At 41.8% G+C, this 26,417-nt stretch overlaps 1 protein-coding gene across 1 annotated transcript in view; it reads right to left on the bottom strand.

Annotated features, from left to right (window-relative positions):
* The window catches only part of SH2D4A (SH2 domain containing 4A), a 94,496-nt gene that overhangs the window by 50,765 nt on the left and 17,314 nt on the right, over window positions 1-26,417 (bottom strand). The window contains exons 3-4 of the mRNA XM_077274216.1: window positions 12,514-12,673; window positions 618-783 (exon numbers count right to left, since the gene is read on the bottom strand). Coding sequence (XP_077130331.1) covers window positions 618-783; window positions 12,514-12,673 — 326 coding nt within the window. The remainder of the gene's footprint in view (window positions 1-617; window positions 784-12,513; window positions 12,674-26,417) is intronic.

Raw genomic sequence — 26,417 nt, 5'->3', positions numbered from 1 at the left:
CTGGATTGGCATGCTTGCATTTCATGTGCCACAGAGACCCGCAGACATAAAGGATTAAAGCTTGACTTTCACTTTAGTGACATATCTGACATGTCAAAAGTGTTGATAGCTAGTGGTCCGCATGCTGAGTACACTGAAGTGCTCCTTTTATTAATGAAATGATGGCACTGAGTAATGCCAGCTAGGGCTTTATACATTTAGTTAGGACTCCATGGTTTTACCTGTCCTTATTACAAAAAATTAGGGATAGGTCACACAAGTACAAGAGGACTAGAAGAACCAGGATAATTAAACAAATAAGCATATATGAAGCCTTAATCAAGGAAATAATGTTACTTTTTGCAAGACAAATATATAGATCTGTCCATTTCCAATTATTATTTCTTGCATCTGAGACGTGTGCACTATTATGCTTTCTACTGAATATGTTATAGATTCTAAAGACTACATGTTGCCAAAATTGTCAAACGTTGCATAACAGAATGAGAGCTAAACTTTGTATATAATCACAAATTTTCAGTAAAACTGAATAGTATGACCATAAAACCTTCAGCAGGACTGTACTGCTGGTGACGTCCGGTTCACCGCAGCCAGGGTAATAAACGTTTGCTATATACCTGATTTTCTTCATTTATTATCTTTTGGTCAATCGTTGTGGCTTCTTCTTTGGTAGATTTTTTGTTTTCAACATTTTGCTTCCATGTCTCCACTGTTTCACTTTGTGACTGTGTCTGTAGTGTCAAGGCTTCTGACAGTTTGGATAACTCTTCCTCTTCATCTTTCCTGTGGGATAGAAAGTTATATATAAGCACTAATGCACTACAAAAGTTGTCATCTGCAACAACATGACTAAAAAAATCTAGGTTAAAGGGATTATCCAGGACTATATTATTTTTTTTTACTATGGGTCTAAACACTAACAGAGAAGGTAGTTGCTAACTACCTGCTTGTTGTGCCCAGTGCCGATCGGTCCCGGCACAGAGCAGTCACAAAACTGCTCCTGCCAGCGACTTGGTGGCTTTTGCTGACATCACGTCGACAACAGCTTCTCTTCTGCTCCGCTCTGTGGATGGGGCATGACTGGCGAAGTCATGCTGATTGACAATCAGCTTCATACTGCCTATCTGCGGAGAGCTGGCTGTCAATCAGCATGACGTCAGCAGTCACACCCTACTGACAAAGCAGGAAGAAGAGCCGCTCTGTTGATGTGGAACAGCTGAATCCCCAGCAGGCACGGTCAGTGACCACTCTGAGCCAGCGCCAGGTAAAGCAGGCAGATGCTTGTCTCTGTTAGCAACTATCTGCTTGTTAGTTTTTAGCTTCCGTAGTAAACAAAACATTTTTTCCTGGACAACCCCTTTAACTGTAAACGTTCACACTGATAAAGTTTAATCTACGAATTGTTTAATTTTTGGAATTCATCATAAAACTTCAGCTTTTGCAATATAATTCAGTTTTTCAATATACCATGCACCTGAATATACACAGTGGTCCCATTCATCAAAGCAAATTCTGCTGTCAATTGCTTTGTAAAGTCGCTAAATGTTTGCGCAACTCTGAGACTTTTGGTGTTTTCACAACAGTTTCTGCCAGCTCTACCCAACTCTGCCAAAGTGAGTAGAGCTTGGGCGGGATGGGAGTGTGTTGGGGGCATAACGCCACAGCTCAAACTCTGGAACTTCTCACGTCAGAATCTTAATCCAGTAAGATTAGTGGCAAGACGCACTGAGATGCATGAAACTTGTCACACACAGACCTGATTAATTGAGAGGCATGCACCTCGTACTGAATCAGTTGCCTCTGACTCCAACGCATCCCCTCATCAAGACTGGCATTAAATCACTGGTCTGGTGAATCGAGGCCAGCTTCTTTGTATTTATGCTGTCAGCCTGTTTTGAGCCTATATTCAAGCAGATACTTCAATTGCAAGGGAACATCGAATGATAATACATACAATATGCCTACATATACATATATAACTACATCTATGCGCATGTCCACACATATAGAAATTAAGTGCACAGTAAGGGTATGTTTCCATGTGGCATATTCCGAGCGCTTTGGATGCAGCGGGCACCTGTCTAAAGCGCTGCCGGCTTTTGTACGTGCGGTGATTCCGCATGTATTCATTGAACACATGCGGAATCACCGCATGCTATACATAGAACAGTGCTATTTATCTGAGCGTCTCCGCAAGATAAATAGACATGCTGCAGTCTATAAAGACGCGCCGCATGTGCATATACGCAGGTTTGCCACCTGCATATTTGTATGCATAGTGGATATGGGATTTCATAAAATCCCTTCCACTATGCTGTAACATCTGGACACTGCGCATTGGATGTTGCGGCTGTACACAGCGTCCAATCTGCAGCAAATATGCCACGTGGACACATACCCTCAAAGAAACTCAAACATGCATACACACATACATAAAAATACATGTACATATAAAATTGAATAAACATTTACATATAGTACATAAACTAAGACACATGTAGACAAATATACACCTTATCTAAATACAATCTTATATTCAATTTTATAATTTTAATGCAAACATGCACATAAACGTCTACATACAGATAAACACACACAATACACAAAGTTAAGTCTTTGACCCTAGAAGGGTTTTAACCTAATTCTTCAAAGTTTTAAACAGTATAAAAAATGCAATGCATAAGCAGCGAGCACTAGCCTAAATGTATTTTCCTTTGTTCCACTATTTAGACGGTACGTCTTACTGTGGTGTTTGCTTGGTAAATATTATTCAATGTTTACTTTGATATAAAAACTTTTGCAAACTTAAGAAGACTATTGGTGCCTCTCAACCTTTGGTCGGGAAATGATAAAGCACAGCGGTCACAGTAAGTAGTGAGTCACAGAACTACAACGATTTCTAGTCACTCTTCAACCAATAATTGATTGAACATAAAGGGCCTAGCCTTATTTAACCCCTTCAGCCTGTGCAGTTGTACAGACACAGGTAGGCGCACCTGCAGAAGTTTATCCTGTACAGTTTATAATGGCAAAACAGTTTCTTTCAAATAATTGATTCTGATTACCTGTATGCCCATATTAATAAATTGGATAGCTCAAATATGGTGACAGATTCCCCTTAAGATCTAGGACTAATCTATTTCTGCATGTCTATTTGCATGTGTATATTTGTCTGTACACATATTCATGTACTGTATGTTTGCATGTGTGTAGTTAATGCGTTTGCCTCGTGTGTATGTATGTCAGTGTATGGGTATTTTTGACCTGAGGGACTCCAAAATTACACCAATACTGTAGTAGACCAGTAATATAATCCACTTATTTTGAATTGGGAACCAAAACCTACGCATAAACATACTGCCAGTAAACGTTACCCAATGGATATAAATATGGCTCGGATTCATCAAAGCAATATCACCAGAGTTCTGCTGTAAATCGCTTTGAAAAGTTCCAACATTTTTGTACAATTTGAAGTTGTGCAAAAGTTTTGTGACTTTTGGTGTTTTTAGGCCAGTTCCTCAGTCCTCCGCTAAAACGGGCAGAGCTGGAGCAGGAGGGTGACAAGCCACCACCGCTACAGCTTGTCTAATTCATGAAGAGGCGTTCCCTACACCAGAAATCTTACTCCTTAATGAATCAGGACAGTCTCACTCCAACGCGGCTCCTCATCAAGACCAGCGAGAAAATCACACGTCTTGATGAATTGGGTCCTATAGCTATCCGGAAGGTTATCCCTAAAGAATAGTGATGTGCGAGTGTACTTGTTGCTCTGGTTTTCCTGAGCACGCTCAGGTGACCTCCGAGTACTGCTCGGAGATTTAGTTTTCATCGCGGCAGCTGAACGATTTGCAATCATTCAGCTGCCGCCATGAAAACTAAATCTCCGAGCACTAACAAATACTCGGAGGTCACCCGAGCAACGAGTACACACACTCATCACTACTAAAGAACAGTCTATCTCGATGACTCACCTGTTTAGCAAAGCTCTAAAGAAAAAGAGAAGCAAACAGCTTAACTATCATCAAACAATCATCAAACCGTTCATTCAACATCTTGATGTGTTTAATTAATCACATTTCACTTTTAGTAAATGTAGCTGTAGAACCTTTAAAAACATGAGTTGGAATTATAACCCACGCTGCGGGTTGGACTCTGCGCACATCTGCAGCGTCCAACCCGCAGCAGCCAGCTGTTATAACATAGTGGATGGGATTTCAAGAAGTCCCATGTCCACTATACGTGCAGAGACTCCTCCGACTTCCCTGCGGAGATGGATATGCGGCGCGTCTTTCCAGACCGCAGCATCTCTATTTATCTTGTGGAGACGCTCAGATAAGATAAATATCACCCATACAATGTATTGGGCGCTGTGATTCCGCATGGTTCAATGAACACATGCGGAATCGCCTGCATTCAAAAGCCGGCAGCGCTTTGGACGGAGCGGACATGTGCTGCATCTAAAGTGCCGCCGATTACTGACTGTGGGAACATACCTTAACACTAAGATTTGCATCTCTTCTGTCCTGATTTGGGCTTACGTTACAGATTTATTTATTTATATTACTCACTTATATAGTGCCATTAATTCTAAAGCGCTTTACAAACATTATTGGCACTGTGCCCATTGGGGCTCACAATCCAGAATCAGTTTTTCTTTGGTATGTTGGAGGAAATCGAAGAATGTGGAGGAAACCCACACAAACACGGGGAGAACATACAATCTCCTTGCAGATGTTGTCATTGGTGGGATATGAACCCAGGAGCCCTGTGCTGCAAGGCTGCAGTGCTAACCACTGCCCTACAGATGAAATATTTTGATGTGTGACAGTGTTCTGAGATTTAGAATTTACATTTTTAAGCTAAAATCAATGCATTGAAAAGGGATCAGAATTAATCTTTTGATTACAATTTTTCTATGTTGTATATTTGAACAATGATTGTACACTGACTCATAGTCACAGGGTATAAATGGAGCGGATACAATGAGCTCATTTATGGCCTTTTATGTCACATGAGTGTTAGTGTGACATGATAATACCTGAATGATGTCCACTATATTCCCTTTCATCACTACAGCATTTTGAGTCATAGACATGTCTATATACATTCCTATTTTTCCCGACATATGTTATTCAGCCATACAGATTATACAACATAAAACAGGTCTTCAGTATTCCATATTAAAATAGGTTTAATTATACTTTTGATGTTACATGCTCTTGTTAGATAATCCATAGAGTGTCAAATAATAATAAGTGATTTATTGGCATTTCACATCTAATGGACAAGTAGAAGAAGTTTAATTCCCTAGCGCTGACATGTGAGACACAGGCTCACCTAATTTAGATACCTACAAAAAGTCTGAAGGTCTCAAGTACTTGGAAAGTTTTTAGTGACTTGCTTGAAGTATTCACCGATTGTATATGGTTCTTATAATACCACAAGTTTTAAGATATACAGTGGTATGTAAAATTCTGGTTACCCTTGGACACAATTACTATTATTGTGAACAGTTAAGCAAGTTGAAGATAAAATGATCTCTAAAAGGCCTAAAGTTAAGGGGAGCCTGTCAGGTCCCTGATATCCTCCAACCCAGCAGCATTTACCTATGTATGAGTAAGCTACTTCCCTAACCAGTCCTGTATATTGTAATTCAGTTAAATAAATGCTTTAAAAAAACATTTATAATGTCTCCGCTTCCTTGCTAATGAGGGCTTTGACTAGTCGATAGGGCTAGCCCTCTTTCCATCTTATCACACCCCTGTGGGAGGGATTACATAATTTGTACAAACTGGTATCATCTTCAGCTCATGCAAATTTCACGCACGCATGCGCGCCACCCCATCAACTAGTCAAACCCCTAATTAGCATATTAAAAAATGATATCATGCATTTTAAAAAATTTATTTAACTGAATAACGTTAAACATGGCAGGTTAGGCAGGGAATTTACTCATTTATAGGTGAATGCTGCGGGGTTGGAGGGAATGGGAACTTGACAGGTTCCTTTTAAAGATGACACATTTCCTTTGTGTTTTTGGCAAAAAAACCTATATATTCATCTTTTACATTTTAAAATTTACAAAAAGGAAAATGGGCCAATGCAAAAGTTTGGGGACCCTGTAAGGTTAGTACCTAGTAGCACCCCCTTTTGAAAGTATCACAAATTGTAAATGCTTTTTGTAGCCAGACAAGAGTCTTTCAATTCTTATTTGAGTGATTTTCATCCATTCTTCCTTGGAAAATTCTTCCAGTTCTGTGAGATTCCTGGGTCGTCTTCCATGCACTCCTATTTTGAGGACTAGCCACAGATTTTCAATAATGTTCAGATCAGGGGACTGAGGGCCAGTGTAAAACCTTCAGACTGCACCTTTTGAGGTAGTCTATTATGGATTTTGACATGTGTTTAGGATCATTATCCATTTGTAGACGCCATCCTTATTTCAATGTCAGCTTTTTTACAGATAATGTTATGTTTGCATCAAGAATTTGTTAAAATTTAATTGAATCCATTCTTTCCTCTACCTGTGAAATGTTCCCCCTGCCATTGGCTGAAACACAACCCCAAAGCATGATTGATTGATCCACCCCCATGCTTACTGGTTAGTGAGATGTTCTTTTCCTGAAATTTTGTGCTCTTTTTTCTCCACATATACCTTTGATCATTGTGGCCAACGAGTTCTATTTGAACCTTATAGGTCGACAGGACTTGTTTCCAAATTGCATCAGGCTTTTTTAGGTGCTCTTTTGCATGCTTCTGTTCTGACTCTTTTTGTGCAGGTGTCTCTGAACAGCAGAACAATGTACCACAACTCCAAAGTCTGCTAAATTTTTCTGAAGATCTTTTGCAGTCAAGTGGGGGTTCTGAATTGCCTCTCTACTAATCAAGTCAAGTGGTGCAGTGATTATATTGACACCACAGGTGTGTCACAGACTCTTTGGGCAGTGAAGAAAAAATAATTTACATTTTTACAACCAAGATTGTGTGTTAGCCCAACATTTTCACACTGGGAAATGGGTAAAAATGGCACCGTAATTTGTCCCACAATTTCTGCGGAATGTAGAAATACCTCATATGTGGATGTACAGTACTACTTTGCTATATGGAGAGACTCGGAAGGGACAGAACATTATTTGCCTCCTGGAGCACAGATTTTCCTAGACTAGTTTGTGGATTCCATATAAAGAGCCCTCAAGTGCAAGAAAAGCAGAATCCCCCCTCAAGTGACCACGTTTTGGAAATTAGAACCCTTTAGGAATTTATCAATAGATATGGTGACGATTTTGACTCCGTGTATGTTCCAGAAGCAGGCAGCAGTGGATATCCACTAGGTGTCCAAATAATAAAAAGATAACTAGCACTTCACATAAGATAATCACAATTTCAGACTAACATACCAAGTTGCGGAATGAAGGGATCCAGAGAATAAATAAAATACAAATACTTTATTAATACATGTTAAAAATACAAAATGTGCAATAAAATTGGTAGCAAAAAACAAGAGCACCCTAACTAGGGGGTACACAGGGCTGTGTCACAAAATCCCATATACTATAGTCAAAGTCAGTTGCACATAAGTGTAAGGATAGCATAACAGCTACATATCAGGTCAAGTGACGTCCTAAGAGGAATGAAAGCATACACAGTACATATATTACTCAACAAAGTAAGGGCTTATAATAGCATGCAATCAAAGAAAGTGTAGAAAATACATATTACCAGGGTAACGATGCAATGAAGTAGAGCACAGCCACAGGAAGACTTCAATGTCCCTCCTCACCCCGACGCAAGTTTCACATCCAGCTTCTTCCGGGGGCATTCTTGACGCCTTACTTTGTTGGGTATTATATGTACTGTGTGTGCTTTCATTCCTCTTAGGACGTCATTTGACCTGATCTGTAGCTGTTATGCTATCCTTACACTTATGTGCAACTGACTTAGCCTAGTGTCCTGCTAGTTAGGGCGCTCTTGTTTTTTGCTACCAATTTTATTGCACATCTTGTTTTTTAGCATGTATTAAAAAAGTATTTGGATTTTATTTATTTTCTGGATCTCTTCATTCGGCAACTTGGTATGTTAGTCTGAAATTGTGATTACTAATTTTGGAGGACAAAGAGTCAAAAATGGCCCAAAAAGTAACATTAAAACATGTTTATTGAAAAATTCAACTTGCATAAAAGCACATACATATCACATATGGAGAAGATTTCATATAAAAAGGTGAATTGTGACTATATCCATTGGTGCAACCAGTACACCAGGTTCACAGATCAGGGCACAATTATAGTAATAGTATAAACTATAAAGTAGTATAAACTATATGTTGCAGTAACAAATAACAATGAGCTCCATATATGTGTGGAGAGTTATATCCAATGCATGGTAGCTAGAGTAAATATTACCAGCTAGTGATATTGCTGACCATACTACCATACATATATAGATACCTTGCAACTAGTGTTGAGCGATACCGTCCGATACTTGAAAGTAAATGCGCGCGTGTCCTGCCTCCCGTGACGTCATGGCTTGTGATTGGTCGCGTCGCCCATATGACCGCGACGCGACCAATCACAAGCCGGAACGTAATTTTAAAATCCTGAATGCCTAGAATTAGGCATCCAGGACCTTAAAATTACGTCACGGCTTGCTGTGATTGGTCGCGTTGCGGCCACATGGGCGGCACGCGACCAATCAGAAGCCGTGACGTCGCAGGAAGCAGGAAACGCGCGCATTTTAAGCAAACAATGCTGCCGGTTCCCTCGGTGAGGTCCAGGCTGCGTCGGAGAGGTGAGTATAGCAATATTTTTTATTTTAATTCTTTATTTTACACATTAATGTTGTATTTTACACATTAATGTTGTTTCGATACCGATACCCGATACCACAAAAGTATCGGATCTCGGTATCGGAATTCCGATACCCGCAAGTATCGGCCGATACCCGATACTTGCGGTATCGGAATGCTCAACACTACTTGCAACATATAGAGCATAAACGAGTAGAAACTAATTAATTACTGACGATTGTGTTAATAAATGAAATTGTGATTAGCAGTGGATGTTGCTGAGTGAAAATTACAAACTGCCGTTGTAGTGACCAGTGCATTGCAGTCACCAGTACTTTGCAGTCACCAGTAGATTATGCCCAGCCCGTGCTTCTGGAGAAACGCACCGGTAAATTAGGCTGGTTCTCATCACTACAGAAAAGCCAAACATGTGAGCGCTAAATGTGGTTTAGGAACACTGGGGGTCAGAAGGGTGGGGAGGGGCATTTGGATTTGGGAGCAGAGAATTTGCTGAATTTCTTTTGGCGAGTGAGAAGCCATATCACTCCAGAGCCTTTGTGTTACTTGTGTTACTAGTAACGTGGAAGCCCCCTATATTTCCGTTAACAGATGACGGAGCTGAGTGGGGGGATTGCTTTTTATGTGGATTGAGTTGAAGCTTTTATTGGGAACATTTTACATAACGTTTGGGATCACATTTATCTGGCGATCTTTGAGTGACGTGATTCAGAAGAAACCCCCAAGGGATCTGTTCAGTATAATGAGGCAACAGATTTACCCTGGACTCCGTCTGGCATCTGTTCCAGCTGTGTCTTTTTCAGAAGTGCATAAAACTGGCCGACGGCACTTTTATGCAATCCTAAAAAGACGGACACCGCCGGATCACAGGTCAGATGGCGTTCACAGTAACTCCATCTGCCTCATTATAGGGAATCTTCCACCAGGGTTCTGTCTGAATTACGTATTTCGGAGATTTACATGGAAACCCCAGTGTAAGCACTTAGCGCAGAGCGCAGGATAAATGTGTGCCGAGCCTTACTGACATCTTTGGGAGGCAGAATGACAAAATCAACAGCATGCGAAGAATTGGTTTTATTTATTTTATACGCCATTCTTTATGCAGTAAAGTAATTAGGCGACTTTATTCTTCGAGTTGGTGCGATTATAGCGATACCAGATCTATATCGGGTATTTATGTTGGGCTGTTGTCACAGACTTTTTATTATGAAAACTAGTTTTTGAATCATCATATTTTGAAAGCTATAATTTTTTCATATTTCGGCTGTGAGTCATGTGAGGGCTTGTTTTTCGCGGGAAGAGCTGACATTTTTATTGGTACCATTTTTGAGCTCATAATTATTTTGATCGCTTTCTATTCTGATTTTTGGGAGACGGAATGAAGAAAAAACAGCAATTCAGGAATTGCTTTTTGTTTTTGTTTTTTTTATACCGTTCCACTTGTGGTAAAATTGGTAAAATAGCTTTATTCTTTGGGTCAGTATGATTACAGCGATACCTCATTTATATCATTTGTTTATGTTTTGGCACTTTTATACAATAAAAACTATTTTATAGAAAAAAATTTATATTTTGGCATCGCTTTATTCTGAGAGCTCTAACTTTTTTATTTTTCTGCTGATGGAACTTTAACGTGGATTGTTTTTTTGCGGGACAAGATGACGCTTTCAGTGGTACCATTTTTATTTACATACGTCTTTTTGATCGCGCTTTATTGCCCTTTTTGTTCGATGGTATGATGATAAAGCATTGTTTTTTGCATCTTTTTTTTTACGGTGTTCACTGAAGAGATTAACTAGCGGGACAGGTTTAAGGAGCAGGTCATTACGGACACGGTGACACCAAATATGTGTACTTTTATTGTTTTTTTTATTACATAAATAAATGTATTTACTGGATAAATATTTCTTTCCTTTTTTTCTTTATTTTAGGATTTTTAAAAACATATTTTTACACTTTCTAATGTTTTTTTACCTTTTTGACATTGTCCCAAGATGGGACATTACTGCATTACATCAGATCGTTGATCTGGTACTCTGCACTGCAGAGTATCAGATCAAGATCTGACAGGCAGGAAAGGAGGCATGCCAGCGTCTGCTCCCAGCAGGCGCTCACAAGCCACCTTCCCTGCAGGGCCCGATAGGACCCCGCAGACAGGAGGTCAGTGGGTGCTCTCATCTGCTGGTCTGGCTGTAATTAGAAAGACTGCACGGGCCAGGGCTCATCTCACTGGATGCCCGTACGCCTTACCCATGGGCAGAACACTACTGAGACAACAGAGGGGAAAGGTACCACATTCAGGTAAGAATATATTGGGTCACCAACAGGTATAAGCATGTACTACATTCCTATCAAGGACACAAAATGATGCAAATGACAGTGTCAACCTTCCCTGGCATAGTGGAGATTAGAACCTACGTGACTCAAGGGCATCCAGAGCCATATACCTAAACCAGCAGTACCCGGCTTTTGGTGGTCACCCACAGATAGGAGGGAGCGGCAAATATAGGAAGCTTAGAAAGCACAGAGAGGTATGTGGGAAGGTGACCTGATTGTCACAATTTAGATTATCTAAATGACTTTGTGGAGTCAGTGTTGGACAGTGGAGCAGATCTGTATTACACCAGCTGGAACCATGGTCCCTGGTCTGACATCCTGTAGAATCACACTGGTGATAGGAGCAGGGCCTTTTTATAATCCTCAGCTCACATTTCAGGGCATTGTACCATAGGATTGGGGAGAGGTAGTCATGGCTGTTCCCTCATTGTTTGTTTGTTCAAATAGGCTGCACAATTGTCCTCCAAGTGGTGCAGACTAGAACACCATAGAGGGCTGCTGCAATCCATAATCAATAGGCATTCCACAGAATAACATACAAAGATTGTAATTGGACAGTCTCACATGAATCAATGGCTCATGTTCCTGGACTTACTGAATAAAGGAATAGTACATCTGGCATAATTAAGAATAATTCACTCCCACACAAGCGGCCAGATTGATGCTGTGTCATCACAAGCAGCAGTCAGATTTTTACTGCTAATTTTCACTGACTTACCATAGCTAGTAGAACACTACAATTAAATCCTCTTGCCTTTTGTCTAAAAATGGGGTTTCCCTTATCCCTCCGAGTGCTTAATAGAATTAAACTAGGAATTTTCCATTCAAGATAATTAACTTTATCTGCATAATATGTTCTGCTGCCTTGAAACTATTTATTACTTGATCATCCTGATCTGAATCCAGATGAATTTCGCTAGCCAAGATCTTTTACTGTGCATTAATGCATACAACTAAATCTCATATACTATCTTCATGCCAAATCGTATTCAAACAAGCTCTGAGATCATGGGAGATTAGTGGGATGAGACATATTTCATCTAGGCTTTTTTGTAGTGGCCCAAAGTGCCAGTTATGAGAAATCTAGTGTAGAAGACCTATGTAAATCCATCTGGAAGTGCACTGTGGGCATGTTGGATGGCTTCCTCCAAGCGCACTGCCCTCCCAGTGCATTTCCAGCATGATTTATATATAGCTTCTACAGTACATTTCTCATAATTTGCAAGTCGGACCTCAACAAAAAGTTATCATTGTTATTGTCGCACAAGCGCTTAAACAGCCATATCACTACTTTTCTGATGTAAAAACTTGCTGGGAGATTCTGCACTAAGAGATAATTAAAAGATCGAGGAAAAATACTTTAACACTTTTACCTTCTTTCCTCTGCTTCTTTTTCTGCTTGCTTGCGTGCACGTTCAGCGATAATTTCGTCACAGATTACATCATATGGTTTGTCTGATGAATGTTCTCCCATTACCCAGACCCAAACTTCCTGATTTGTGGCAATGTTCCAATGCACAGTTTTCCGAAAAGCTGAAAGTTAGAGAGAAGCAGAAAATGTAACCAATAACAGAAAACAAAAGAAAACTACATTTTCTGTTACGAAATTCAACTAAAAAATACAGCATCTAATACAACTAGAGAGATTATGTAATGCAAACTAGTAATTTAGGTTCCTATCAGAAAATGTGTTCAGATGGAAAATCTGGAATTTGTTATAAAATCTATAATAGAGGTATAATTAAACATGTTATAGACAAATGTTTTTTTCTGATATATTCAGTATATCAAAACATTGTGGTCCCCATATTTATTAGATTAATGTTGGCTAACCATCTGACATGTATGGGAGCTTCCCAGTTCTTTAATAACAAATTACGTGGAATTTACCCATCTGATTTTTCTCATTTTAAAAAAAGATATGCCTCTGACAGTGCCTTAAGGGGAATTGTCACCTACTTTTTCGTATATAAGCTTCGGCCACCGCCATCAGGGGCTTATCTACAGCATTCTGTAATGCTGTAGATAAGCCCCCGATGTAACATGAAAGATAAGAAAACAAGTTAGATTATACTCACCCAGGGGCGGTCCTGTTGCGGTCTGGTCCAAAGGTGCGTCGCAGGTCCAGGTCCGGCACCTCCCATCTTCATGCGATGACGTTCTCTTCCTTGCTTCCTGTCATGGCTCCTACGCAGGCGTACTTTATCTGCCCTGTTCAGGACAGAGCAAAGTACTGCAGTGTGCATGTGCCGGGAGAGGTCCGAGAAGCCCAGCACCTGCGCACGGCAGTACTTTGTGCTGCCCTCAATGCAGATAAAGTACGCCTGCGCAGGAGCCGCGACAGGAAGCAACAAAAGAGGATGTCATCGCATGGAGATGGGAGGCGCCGGACCCCGACGCCCATCGGACCAGACCGCACCGGACCGCCCCTGGATGAGTATAATCTATCTTGTTTTTCTTATCTTTCAGATTACATCGGGGGCTTATCTACAGCATTACAGAATGCTGTAGATAAGCCCCTGATGGTGGTGGCCAAAGCTTATACACGAAAAAGTAGGTGACAGATTCCCTTTAAGTCCCCCATACACATTAAGGGTATGTGCACACGTTGCGGATTTCTTGCAGAAATTTCCTGAAGAAAACCGGAAATTTTCTGCAAGAAATCCTCAATTTTTTTTTGCGTTTTTTTTGCGTTTTTTTTCCGTTTTTTTCGCGTTTTTTTAGCATTCTGCAAGCGTAATTAGCTTGCAGAATGCTAAAGTTTTCCAAGCGATCTGTAGCATCGCTTGGAAAACTGACTGACAGGTTGGTCACACTTGTCAAACATAGCGTTTGACAAGTGTGACCAACTTTTTACTATAGATGCAGCCTATGCCGCATCCATAGTAAAAGATAGAATGTTTAAAAATAATTAAAAAAATAAAAAAATGCTTATACTCACCCAGACATCTCCTCAGCGGCGTCCGGCTCCTCTTCCTATAGCTGGTCTGTGCGCACAGGACCTTCCGTGACGTCACAGTCACGTGAGCGGTCACATGACCGCTCACGACCAATCACAGGACAGTGACGTCATCGGCAAGGTCCTCCACCGCACATCAGCTACAGGAACCGAACGACAGCATGCAGTGGAGGCGGGAAGACATCGAGGGTGAGTATAGGACTGTTTTTTATTTTAATTCTTATTTTTTTGACCACTTATATGGTGCCCAGTGCGTGGAGGAGAGTCTCCTCTCCTCCACCCTGGGTACCAACCGCACATAATCTGCTTACTTCCCGCATCGTGGGCACAGCCCCGTGCGGGAAGTAAGCAGATCAATGGACCCCTAGGTGTGCGGAATCCCCTGCAATTCCGCATTTTAATGAACATGTTGCTTTTTTTTCCGCGATGCGATTTTTTCGCGGAAAAAAAGGCTACATTTGCACAAAAAATGCGGAATACACTTAAAATAATAGGAGGCATATGTAAGCGTTTTTTTCGCGTTTTTATCACGTTTTTATAGCGAAAAAACGCGAAAAAAACGCGAAAAATACTGAACGTGTGCACATGGCCTAAATTAATGTCGATGGGTTCAGCCGAGAGACTAATGTATATGGGGCACCAACCGACTGATTCTCAGTGGAGATATTGATTGGGATTGTCCAACTTTGGCCTGTCAATCGTATCGTTGTCCAGGAGATAAACCTTTCAGTTGGCGGCTTTCTTATAGAGAACACAGGAGCACTCAGCCGAACAAGTGCTCAGCCAAACAAGTGCTCCTGTATATGGGAGGGTGGGCTGAGATGTCTGTTTCACGAACGATTGGCCAAAGAATTAGGCTAGGTTCACATTGCGTTAGGGCAATCCGTTTAGCGCATATACTAGCGGATTGCGCTAACGCAATGTCCCAAAAGGGATCGTGTTTGGCGATCCCGCTAGCGCAGATGCCCGATCTCAGGTCATTCTCAGATTTTAAAAATGAGGCTCAGTCATTAACGTACAAAGTGACTAGGTCCTTAAGAGGTTAAAATCTACATTTATTCTGGGAAAAAAAAGTATGCTGATAACTGTTTTTACAATGATGCTGATGGAATGTGATCACACAAAAAGAAAAAGCTATAAAACAGAAGTGCAATCTCCATGGTAGCGGCATTCCCAGTGAGCAAGGGCATATGTACCATAGAGAAAGCCAATACAGCCACTGTGGGGACCTTGGTGTGGCGAGTACCTCTCTTGGAGAACAGCATAATTAAAGGCCCCGTCTCACATAGCGAGATCGCTAGCGAGATCGCTGCTGAGTCACAAGTTTTGTGACGCAACAGCGACCTCCATAGCGATCTCGCTATGTGTGACACGTACCAGCGATCAGGCCCCTGCTGCGAGATCGCTGGTCGTGTCGGAATGGCCTGGACCTTTTTTTGGTCGTTGAGGCCCCGCTGACATTGCTGAATCGGTGTGTGTGACACCGATCCAGCGATGTCTTCACTGGTAACCAGGGTAAACATCGGGTTACTAAGCGCAGGGCCGCGCTTAGTAACCCGATGTTTACCCTGGTTACCAGCGTAAATGTAAAAAAAAACAAACACTACATACTCGCCTTCTGATGTCCGTCAGGTCCCTTGCCGTCTGCTTCCTGCTCTCACTGACTGCCGGCCGTACAGTGAGAAGTGAGAGCACAGCAGTGACGTCACCGCTGCGCTCTGCTCTCAGTGTACGGCGGCTCAGTCAGTCAGAGCAGGAAGCAGACGGCAAGGGACCTGGACACCGAAAGGCGAGTATGTAGTGTTTGTTTCTTTTGGTAACCAGGGTAAACATCGGGTTACTAAGCGCGGCCCTGCGCTTAGTAACCCGATGTTTACCCTGGTTACCGGGTGCTGCAGGGGGACTTCGGCATCGTTGATGACAGTTTCAACGATGCCGAAGTCGTTCCCCTGATCGTTGGTCGCTGGGGAGAGCTGTCTGTGTGACAGCTCCCCAGCGACCACACAGCGACTTACCAACGATCACGGCCAGGTCGTATCGCTGGTCGTGATCGTTGGTAAATCGCTTAGTGAGACGGGGCCTTAACAATGGGAGGATAATTACCAAAAAGATCATGGAGATTGTAAGGGGGGAGGAAAGAAAGATCAAGCAGTTTGTTTAGAATTCTAGCTGCTGTTATTTCCTCTTAGCATTCCAGTCCCGGCTACTGTGACATGATTTCTTCAAACATTGATTATTTTAAGTGGCCATACACAATAATGTCAGTTGAACCGACCAAAATCAGCAGGATGGACTGATCATCAACTGTGTATGGGGGTTGCAGTGAGTTTCCCAAAACACAGGATGTGGAAGGACAAATGGATTTAATAACTGTTAGGGTACCGTCACACAGTGAAATTTCCATCGCTACGACGGTACGATTCGTGACGTTCTAGCGATATCGTTACGATATCGCAGTGTCTGACACGCAGCAGTGATCAGGGACCCTGCTGAGAATCGTACGTCGTAGCAGATCGTTTGGAACTTTCTTTCGTCGCTTGATCACCCGCTGACATCGCTGGATCGTTGTGTGTGACAGCGATCCAGCGATGTGTTCACTTGTAACCAGGGTAAACATCGGGTAGCTAAGCGCAGGGTCGTGCTTAGTAACCCGATGTTTACCCTGGTTACAAGCGTAAACGTAAAAAAAACCAAACAGTACATACTTACATTCCGGTGTCTGTCCTCCGGCGTCTCAGCTTCTCTCCACTGTGTGAGCGCCTGCCGGCCGGAAAGCGAGCACAGCGGTGACGCGGTGACGTCACCGCTGTGCTTTCCGGCTATGGCGCTTACACAGTGGAGAGAAGCAGAACGCCGGGGACAGACACCGGAATGTAAGTATGTACTGTTTGTTTTTTTTACGTTTACGCTGGTAACCAGGGTAAACATCGGGTTACTAAGCGCGGCCCTGCGCTTAGTAACCCGATGTTTACCCTGGTTACCCGGGGACTTCGGCATCGCTCCAGCGCCGTGATTGCACCGTGTGACCGCAGTCTACGACGCTGGAGCGATATTCATACGACGCTGCGACATCACGAATCGTGCCGTCGCAGCGATGGAAATTTCACTGTGTGACGGTACCCATGGTAGTTCCTCTGTTATCAGCTGTGTATAGGAGTGTTATCTGTCATTGTAATCCTGCCTCTGATGATAAAGAGCCTACTATAAACTCTTGAAAGGACAGGAAGTAGTCTAAAAAATTCCCAGTGGCCAGTGTGAAAATTGTAAGCTACTACATTTTTTTAAAAAAATGTGTGGCACAAAAACCTCTTTAAATAGTGGGTCATTTTCTGATGATAGTGTCTCTTTAAGAGACGATAAGTTGCCACTCGTGGTGTTTCGCAGCAGCTCATGCCTCACTTCTAATTTGGAAGACATCCATGTTTGGCCGAAGAAACAGCTGATTGCCATTAAAAGTGTATGGCCATCTTTACTAGTATCACTAACGTTAGTTTAGAGGAGTTTAAAACTTGATTCACACTGTTGCTTCAATATGTCTTAAGCTTGGATTCACCTGTTTATATATACACAGTAATAAGATTCTGCGGAGAGTGTCCACGTTATCATATCAAAAAAGCAACCCAAGCATCCCATCCTAAGAATGAGTTTAGCTCAACTACAGTCATGAGCACTTTTTACTTGCTTGGCTCAAACTTACAAAAACGATTATACAAAAATGAAATGGATTTTCAATGCAAGTACACCAGCCTCACCCGGTCTAGGAACTCTACATAATATGTATGCTGCTCTTATTGTGAAATCTGGTGGCAGATCCTCTTTAAATACCTTGAAACACTCTGTATTTGCATATGAAAACAGAGGATTATGTAAATGTTCATAGTTTAATGAACAAGTCATAAACATACTTGATGTCTGATGTAATATCTCAACTGCATCAAACAGAAACAAAGTACTGTACATACCACATAATGCTTGACTGCTCCCAATGATGGAGTCACATCAGCTAAGCAGAGCTAATTAACAATAATTAAATGAATTAACAATTTAAAAATGTCTTAGAGGTATGCATAACTTCTACCTCCTGCCTCCTGCCACGCGACTAACAATCTGGCATACACTGTAAACTTCAATTATTTTATACGTATAACATGCAGATGTGTCCATCTCTACATTATGTCTTGGCTTGAAATATCTCAAAATTTGTGGCACAAGATTATTCCGTCAATAGATATACGCTATATGCTATTTTTCTCTATATGTCCTCCACATGCTTGTGAAAAATTACCGTAGTCATGTATATGTGCTTTTGATGTCCCAGCAGTATGTAAATAATAGCCATTAAACAACAACTTTTTAATGTTTTTAATGGATGACTGAAATGTCTTGTTTGTTCCTCATCTCAAACTCACCTGTTAGTGCGTTTAATCATAGAAAATCATTTTCTCTATGATCTTGAGAGCTTGTCTATCCAGTGGTTGCATGCACATTGGCATGGAAGCTGTAGTCCTGTGACCATCAGCCTTACACATGACATGTAATGTCTGAATGTACTAAAATATGATATGTTCATACATGTGTAAACTGGAGGGAGGTGAAGACAAGCAGTAATTACGTGTGAGATCTTATAAATAAAACATGAGAACTGTAAAATTCACAAGGAAGTTAAAGCATCTTGAAATGACTGTAAGCCAAGCCACATATTTTACATAACAGCCAGGATAAAACAATGCACAGGATCTCTGCAATGCTAACTAGACATGATAAAGGAATGTGTGTGCTCATTGTATGCATGTGTTTGTTTCACATGTCCTTCAATCAAGACAGGTGACATCAAAAATAAGATTCTTTTTTTTTCACTCAGGCCTTTGCTTCAATGATGTATAGCGGCATGCACAAGTTTGGGCACTCATGGTCAAAATTACTGTTATTGTGAACTGTTAAGCAAGTTGAAGATGAAATGATCTCTAAAAGGCCTAAAGTAAAAGATGACATATTTTCTTTGTTTTTTTTTAGGCAAAAAAATACACTGCTCAAATATATAAAGGGAACACTTAGACAACACAATGTATCTCCAAGTCAATCACACTTCTGTGAAACCAAGCTGTCCAGTTATGAAGCAACACTGACTGTGAATCAATTGCTCCTGCTGTTGTGCAAATGGAACAGACAGCAGGCAGAAATTATAGTCAATTAGCAAGGCAACCCCTATAAAGGAGTGGTTCTGCAGGGGGTGACCACAGACCAATTCTCATCCTTTTTGGCCATTGTTTTGATCACTTTTGCATTTGTCATTGCTCTCACCCCTAGAGCATGAGGCGATGTCTACAGCCCACAGAAGTTGCTCAGGTAGTGCAGTTCATCCAAGATGAACCTTGAAAACGCTTTGCTATATTCTTATAGCCGTCTCCTGCTTTGTGCGCCTCCACCATTTTCATTTTCAGAGTGCTAGGCAGCTGCATAGAAGAACCAATGGCTGCTGTTTTTTTGGCATAAGGTTAGAGGAGGTCAGGTTTTTATAAAGCTGGGAAATTTGCTTCTCCTATCCTTTCCTAACAATGATAGTGAACAAGCTATAACCATAACAGGCTATTTAAGGTCTGAAACCTTGGTCAAGTTTATCTGAGCACACAAATATCCAAGGACACCCAAACTTTTGCATTGGCACATTTTCCTTTTTGTAATTTTTAAAATGTAAAAGATGAATAACACTTACATATATTTTTTTCCATTTTTTGTCTAAAATACAAAGGAAATATGTCATCTTTACCTTTAGGCCTCTTAGAGATCATTACATCTTCAACTTGCTTAACTGTTCACAGTTACAGTAATTTTTACAAGGGGTGCCTAAACCTTTACATGCCCCTGTATAAAATTTTCAGGGTGATATATGATGTCCAGACCCTGATGAAGAGTTAAGCCCCCATACACATTAAACTAATGCCACCTCCGCCAATATTGATGGGTTTAGGCAATACTCCAATGTGTTTGGGGGCTTTAGCTAAGTCATGGTTGGGGGGAGATGTCGATATCCAATTTCAGACTGCCAATTGCTTTGTTCTCCCTCAGATAAGCTGCTGGCATGTCTGTCAGCAGCTCTGTCATAGAGAACACAGGAGCACTCGACCATATTAGTGGTTCTGTGTATGAGGGAGACATTGAGATGGCATTTAAAGTGTATGGTGGTAACGATATGTATTACCAACAGAGTGCTTAACCCATTCATTTAGAAAATTAGATACAGTCCTGCTACTAAGGTCTACTCTTGACTCTTTGTCAAGTGGTCTCTGCCTCAATACATCAAACTACAAAAAATGGGATTGGCTATTTCCAGCATTGTAGGTACTATAGATCCAGGTCATGTGAAGCTGTGGCCAAGCATAGGTGACCCCATCCTTGCCTTGGGCAATGTAAACTCTGTGCTGCTTCTGTGTACAAAAACTACACCAAGAGATAATGATGATCTTCTGTCCTATAAAAGCTAAGGGAGTGAACACCATCCAATTCTCCTTTATATTCACAGTCTTCGCATAATGAAAGGCTCCAATTTGATCTTGATGATTCCACTCCCCTATGTATGCCTTCTGTCATCTCCCTATATATTATACAAAATTACTGTCCTAATAATGTCCTCTTAAGGGGATTGGCCACTAGTTTTATTATTGATTGACATCGCCACCCCATCCAATTAGCTGTTACCGTCACTGGCTGCAGGAAGTTCTTGGATGATGCCAAAACTCAGCAGTTCTATCATTTTTGTAGTGGCGATAGCCAGGTACTTCAAATGAATAGCTACGGATCTGTAGTACCCGGACAAAGTTATCATAGTTTTGATGGGGATGCTGTACTCTGGCAGCATCCAAGAAATTCTGTCTGTAGCAGATGGTAACAGCTGGCAGGCAGGGGTGCCAAGTATCGCAACCCCACCCAGGGCTGTATTAAGAGTTTATGCTACCCTAGGCACTTTTAATGCTGCCTCCCTCTTTGGTGAGTATGACACTATCGGCAGTGACTTTGTCAAAAATCGCTGATGTGAAAGTAGCCTTTTGCAGCAGATCGGGCAGTTTTTCCGCATCTGCCGCGTAACGGATCACTTACAGCAACACTGCGTTCGGCCTCATTCATTCCCTATGGGATTTGCGGATATTTGCGGCACTTGCTGTGATCCGGCAAATGCGGTACCATACCTCCCAACTTGTAAAGAAAGGAAAGAGGGACAAAGTCAAATTTTAGGCCGTGCCTCTGACCACACCCATTTCACAACTAGTCACACCCATATCCATGCCCCAGCCACACCCATTTAGTACTGCTGATCACACTGTTTCATAAACAATAATTATAAACAAAAAAATATGGCCACACAGTGCTCCATACTGTATAATGGCCCCACATGATGCTCCATACTGTATAATGGCCCCACATGATGCTCTATACTGTATAATGGCCACACATGATGCTCAATACTGTATAATGGCCACACATGATGCTCCATACTATATAATGGCCCCAAATCATGCTCAATACTGTATAACGGCCACACATGATGCTCCATACTGTATAATGGCCCCACATGATGCTCAATACTGTATAATGGCCACATATGATGCTCCATACTGTATAATGGCCCCACATGATGCTCAATACTGTATAATGGCCACACAGTGCTCCATACTGTATAATGGCCACACATGATGTTCAATACTGTATAATGTCCACACATGATGCTCCACACTGTATAATGGCCCCACATTATGCTCAATACTGTATAATGGCCACACATGATGCTCAATACTGTATAATAGCCACACGTGATGCACCATACTATATAATGACCCCACATGATGCTCCATACTGTATAATGGCCCCACATGATGCTCAATACTGTATAATGGCCACACATGATGCTCCATACTGTATAATGGCCACACAGTGCTCCATACTGTATAATGGCCACACATGATGTTCAATACTGTATAATGGCCACACATGATGCTCCATACTGTATAATGGCCCCACATGATGCTCCATACTGTATAATGGCCCCACATGATGCTCTATACTGTATAATGGCCACACATGATGCTCAATACTGTATAATGGCCACACATGATGCACCATACTATATAATGGCCCCACATCATGCTCAATACTGTATAACGGCCACACATGATGCTCCATACTGTATAATGGCCCCACATGATTCTCAATACTGTATAATGGCCACACATGATGCTCCATACTGTATAATGGCCCCACATGATGCTCAATACTGTATAATGGCCACGCATGATGCTCCATACTGCATAATGGCCCCACATGATGCTCAATACTGTATAATGGCCACACAGTGCTCCATACTGTATAATGGCCACATATGATGTTCAATACTGTATAATGTCCACACATGATGCTCCACACTGTATAATAGCCCCACATTATGCTCAATATTGTATAATGGCCACACATGATGCTCAATACTGTATAATAGCCACACGTGATGCACCATATATAATAACCCCACATGATGCTCCATACTGTATAATGGCCCCACATGATGCTCAATACTGTATAATGGCCACACATGATGCTCCATACTGTATAATGGCCACACATGATGCTCCATACTGTATAATGGCCACACATGATGTTCAATACTGTATAATGGCCACACATGATGCTCCATACTGTATAATGGCCCCACATGATGCTCTATACTGTATAATGGCCACACATGATGCTCAATACTGTATAATGGCCACACATGATGCTCCATACTATATAATGGCCCCAAATCATGCTCAATACTGTACAACGGCCACACATGATGCTCCATACTGTATAATGGCCCCACATGATGCTCAATACTGTATAATGGCCACATATGATGCTCCATACTGTATAATGGCCCCACATGATGCTCAATACTGTATAATGGCCACACAGTGCTCCATACTGTATAATGGCCACACATGATGTTCAATACTGTATAATGTCCACACATGATGCTCCACACTGTATAATGGCCCCACATTATGCTCAATACTGTATAATGGCCACACATGATGCTCAATACTGTATAATAGCCACACGTGATGCACCATACTATATAATGACCCCACATGATGCTCCATACTGTATAATGGCCCCACATGATGCTCAATACTGTATAATGGCCACACATGATGCTCCATACTGTATAATGGCCACACAGTGCTCCATACTGTATAATGGCCACACATGATGTTCAATACTGTATAATGGCCCCACATGATGCTCCATACTGTATAATGGCCCCACATGATGCTCTATACTGTATAATGGCCACACATGATGCTCAATACTGTATAATGGCCACACATGATGCACCATACTATATAATGGCCCCACATCATGCTCAATACTGTATAACGGCCACACATGATGCTCCATACTGTATAATGGCCCCACATGATGCTCAATACTGTATAATGGCCACACATGATGCTCCATACTGTATAATGGCCACACATGATGCTCCATACTGTATAATGGCCACACATGATGTTCAATACTGTATAATGGCCACACATGATGCTCCATACTGTATAATGGCCCCACATGATGCTCTATACTGTATAATGGCCCTATAGTGTATAATGGCCACACATGATGCTCAATACTGTATAATGGCCACACATGATGCACCATACTATATAATGGCCCCACATCATGCTCAATACTGTATAATGGCCACACATGATGCTCCATACTGTATAATGGCCCCACATGATGCTCAATACTGTATAATGGCCACACATGATGCTCCATACTGTATAATGGCCCCACATGATGCTCAATACTGTATAATGGCCCCACATGATGCTCCATACTGCATAATGGCCCCACATGATGCTCAATACTGTATAATGGCCACACAGTGCTCCATACTGTATAATGGCCACACATGATGTTCAATACTGTATAATGGCCACACATGATGCTCCACACTGTATAATGGCCCCACATTATGCTCAATACTGTATAATGGCCAAACATGATGCTCAATACTGTATAATAGCCACACATGATGCTCCATACTGTATAATGGCCCCACATGATGCTCAATACTGTATAATGGCCACGCATGATGCTCCATACTGCATAATGGCCCCACATGATGCTCAATACTGTATAATGGCCACACAGTGCTCCATACTGTATAATGGCCACACATGATGTTCAATACTGTATAATGGCCACACATGATGCTCCACACTGTATAATGGCCCCACATTATGCTCAATACTGTATAATGGCCACACATGATGATCAATACTGTATAATAGCCACACGTGATGCACCATACTATATAATGACCCCACATGATGCTCCATACTGTATAATGGCCCCACATGATGCTCAATACTGTATAATGGCCACACATGATGCTCCATACTGTATAATGGCCACACATAGTGCTCCATACTGTAAAATAGCCACACGTGATACTCCATACTATATAATGACCCCACATGATGCTCCATACTGTATAATGGCTGCACATGATGCTCAATACTGTATAATGGCCACACATGATGCTCCATACTGTATAATGGCCACACATCATGCTCAATACTGTATAACGGCCACACATGATGCTCCATACTGTATAATGGCCCCACATGATGCTCAATACTGTATAATGGCCACACATGATGCTCCATACTGTATAATGGCCCCACATGATGCTCAATACTGTATAATGGCCACACAGTGCTCCATACTGTATTATGGCCACACATGATGTTCAATACTGTATAATGTCCACACATGATGCTCCACACTGTATAATGGCCCCACATTATGCTCAATATTGTATAATGGCCACACATGATGCTCAATACTGTATAATAGCCACACGTGATGCACCATATATAATAACCCCACATGATGCTCCATACTGTATAATGGCCCCACATGATGCTCAATACTGTATAATGGCCACACATGATGCTCCATACTGTATAATGGCCACACATGATGCTCCATACTGTATAATGGCCACACATGATGTTCAATACTGTATAATGGCCACACATGATGCTCCATACTGTATAATGGCCCCACATGATGCTCTATACTGTATAATGGCCACACATGATGCTCAATACTGTATAATGGCCACACATGATGCACCATACTATATAATGGCCCCACATCATGCTCAATACTGTATAATGGCCACACATGATGCTCCATACTGTATAATGGCCCCACATGATGCTCAATACTGTATAATGGCCACACATGATGCTCCATACTGTATAATGGCCCCACATGATGCTCAATACTGTATAATGGCCCCACATGATGCTCCATACTGCATAATGGCCCCACATGATGCTCAATACTGTATAATGGCCACACAGTGCTCAATACTGTATAATGGCCACACATGATGTTCAATACTGTATAATGGCCACACATGATGCTCCACACTGTATAATGGCCCCACATTATGCTCAATACTGTATAATGGCCAAACATGATGCTCAATACTGTATAATAGCCACACGTGATGCACCATACTATATAATGACCCCACATGATGCTCCATACTGTATAATGGCCCCACATGATGCTCAATACTGTATAATGGCCACACATGATGCTCCATACTGTATAATGGCCACACATAGTGCTCCATACTGTAAAATAGCCACATGTGATGTTCCATACTATATAATGACCCCACATGATGCTCCATACTGTATAATGGCTGCACATGATGCTCAATACTGTATAATGGCCACACATGATGCTCCATACTGTATAATGGCCCCACATGATGCTCAATACTGTATAATGGCCACACATGATGCTCCATACTGTATAATGGCCACACATGATGCTCCATACTGTATAATGCCCCCCTCCCATCTTGTATGCATGGCTCATCCCCCAATCCTGTATGCATGGCTCATCTCCCCCCTCCCTGTATGCATGGCTCATCCCCCCTCCCTGTATGCATCGCTCATCTCCCCCCTCCTGTATGCATGGCTCATCTCCCCCCTCCTGTATGCATGGCTCATCTCCCCCCTCCTGTATGCATGGATCATCTCCCCCCTCTTGTATGCATGGCTCATCTCACCCCTGTATGCATGACTCATCCCCCCTCCCTGTATGCATGGCTCATCTCCCCCCTGTATGCATGGCTCATCCCCCCTCCTCCCATCCTGTATGCATGGCTCATTGGCTCCCTGCTCCCATCTTGCATGGCTCGGCTCCCCGGCCTCCTTCATCCTCCCCCCGTCCTCCCTGGCTGTCATACTCACCTTTCCC

The sequence above is a fragment of the Ranitomeya variabilis genome, chromosome 1 (assembly GCF_051348905.1).
Source record: "Ranitomeya variabilis isolate aRanVar5 chromosome 1, aRanVar5.hap1, whole genome shotgun sequence".
In the NCBI taxonomy this organism is placed as follows: domain Eukaryota; kingdom Metazoa; phylum Chordata; class Amphibia; order Anura; family Dendrobatidae; genus Ranitomeya; species Ranitomeya variabilis.
Note: the sequence above shows the minus strand (reverse complement) of the source record. Positions and strands in the feature narration are given on the sequence as shown.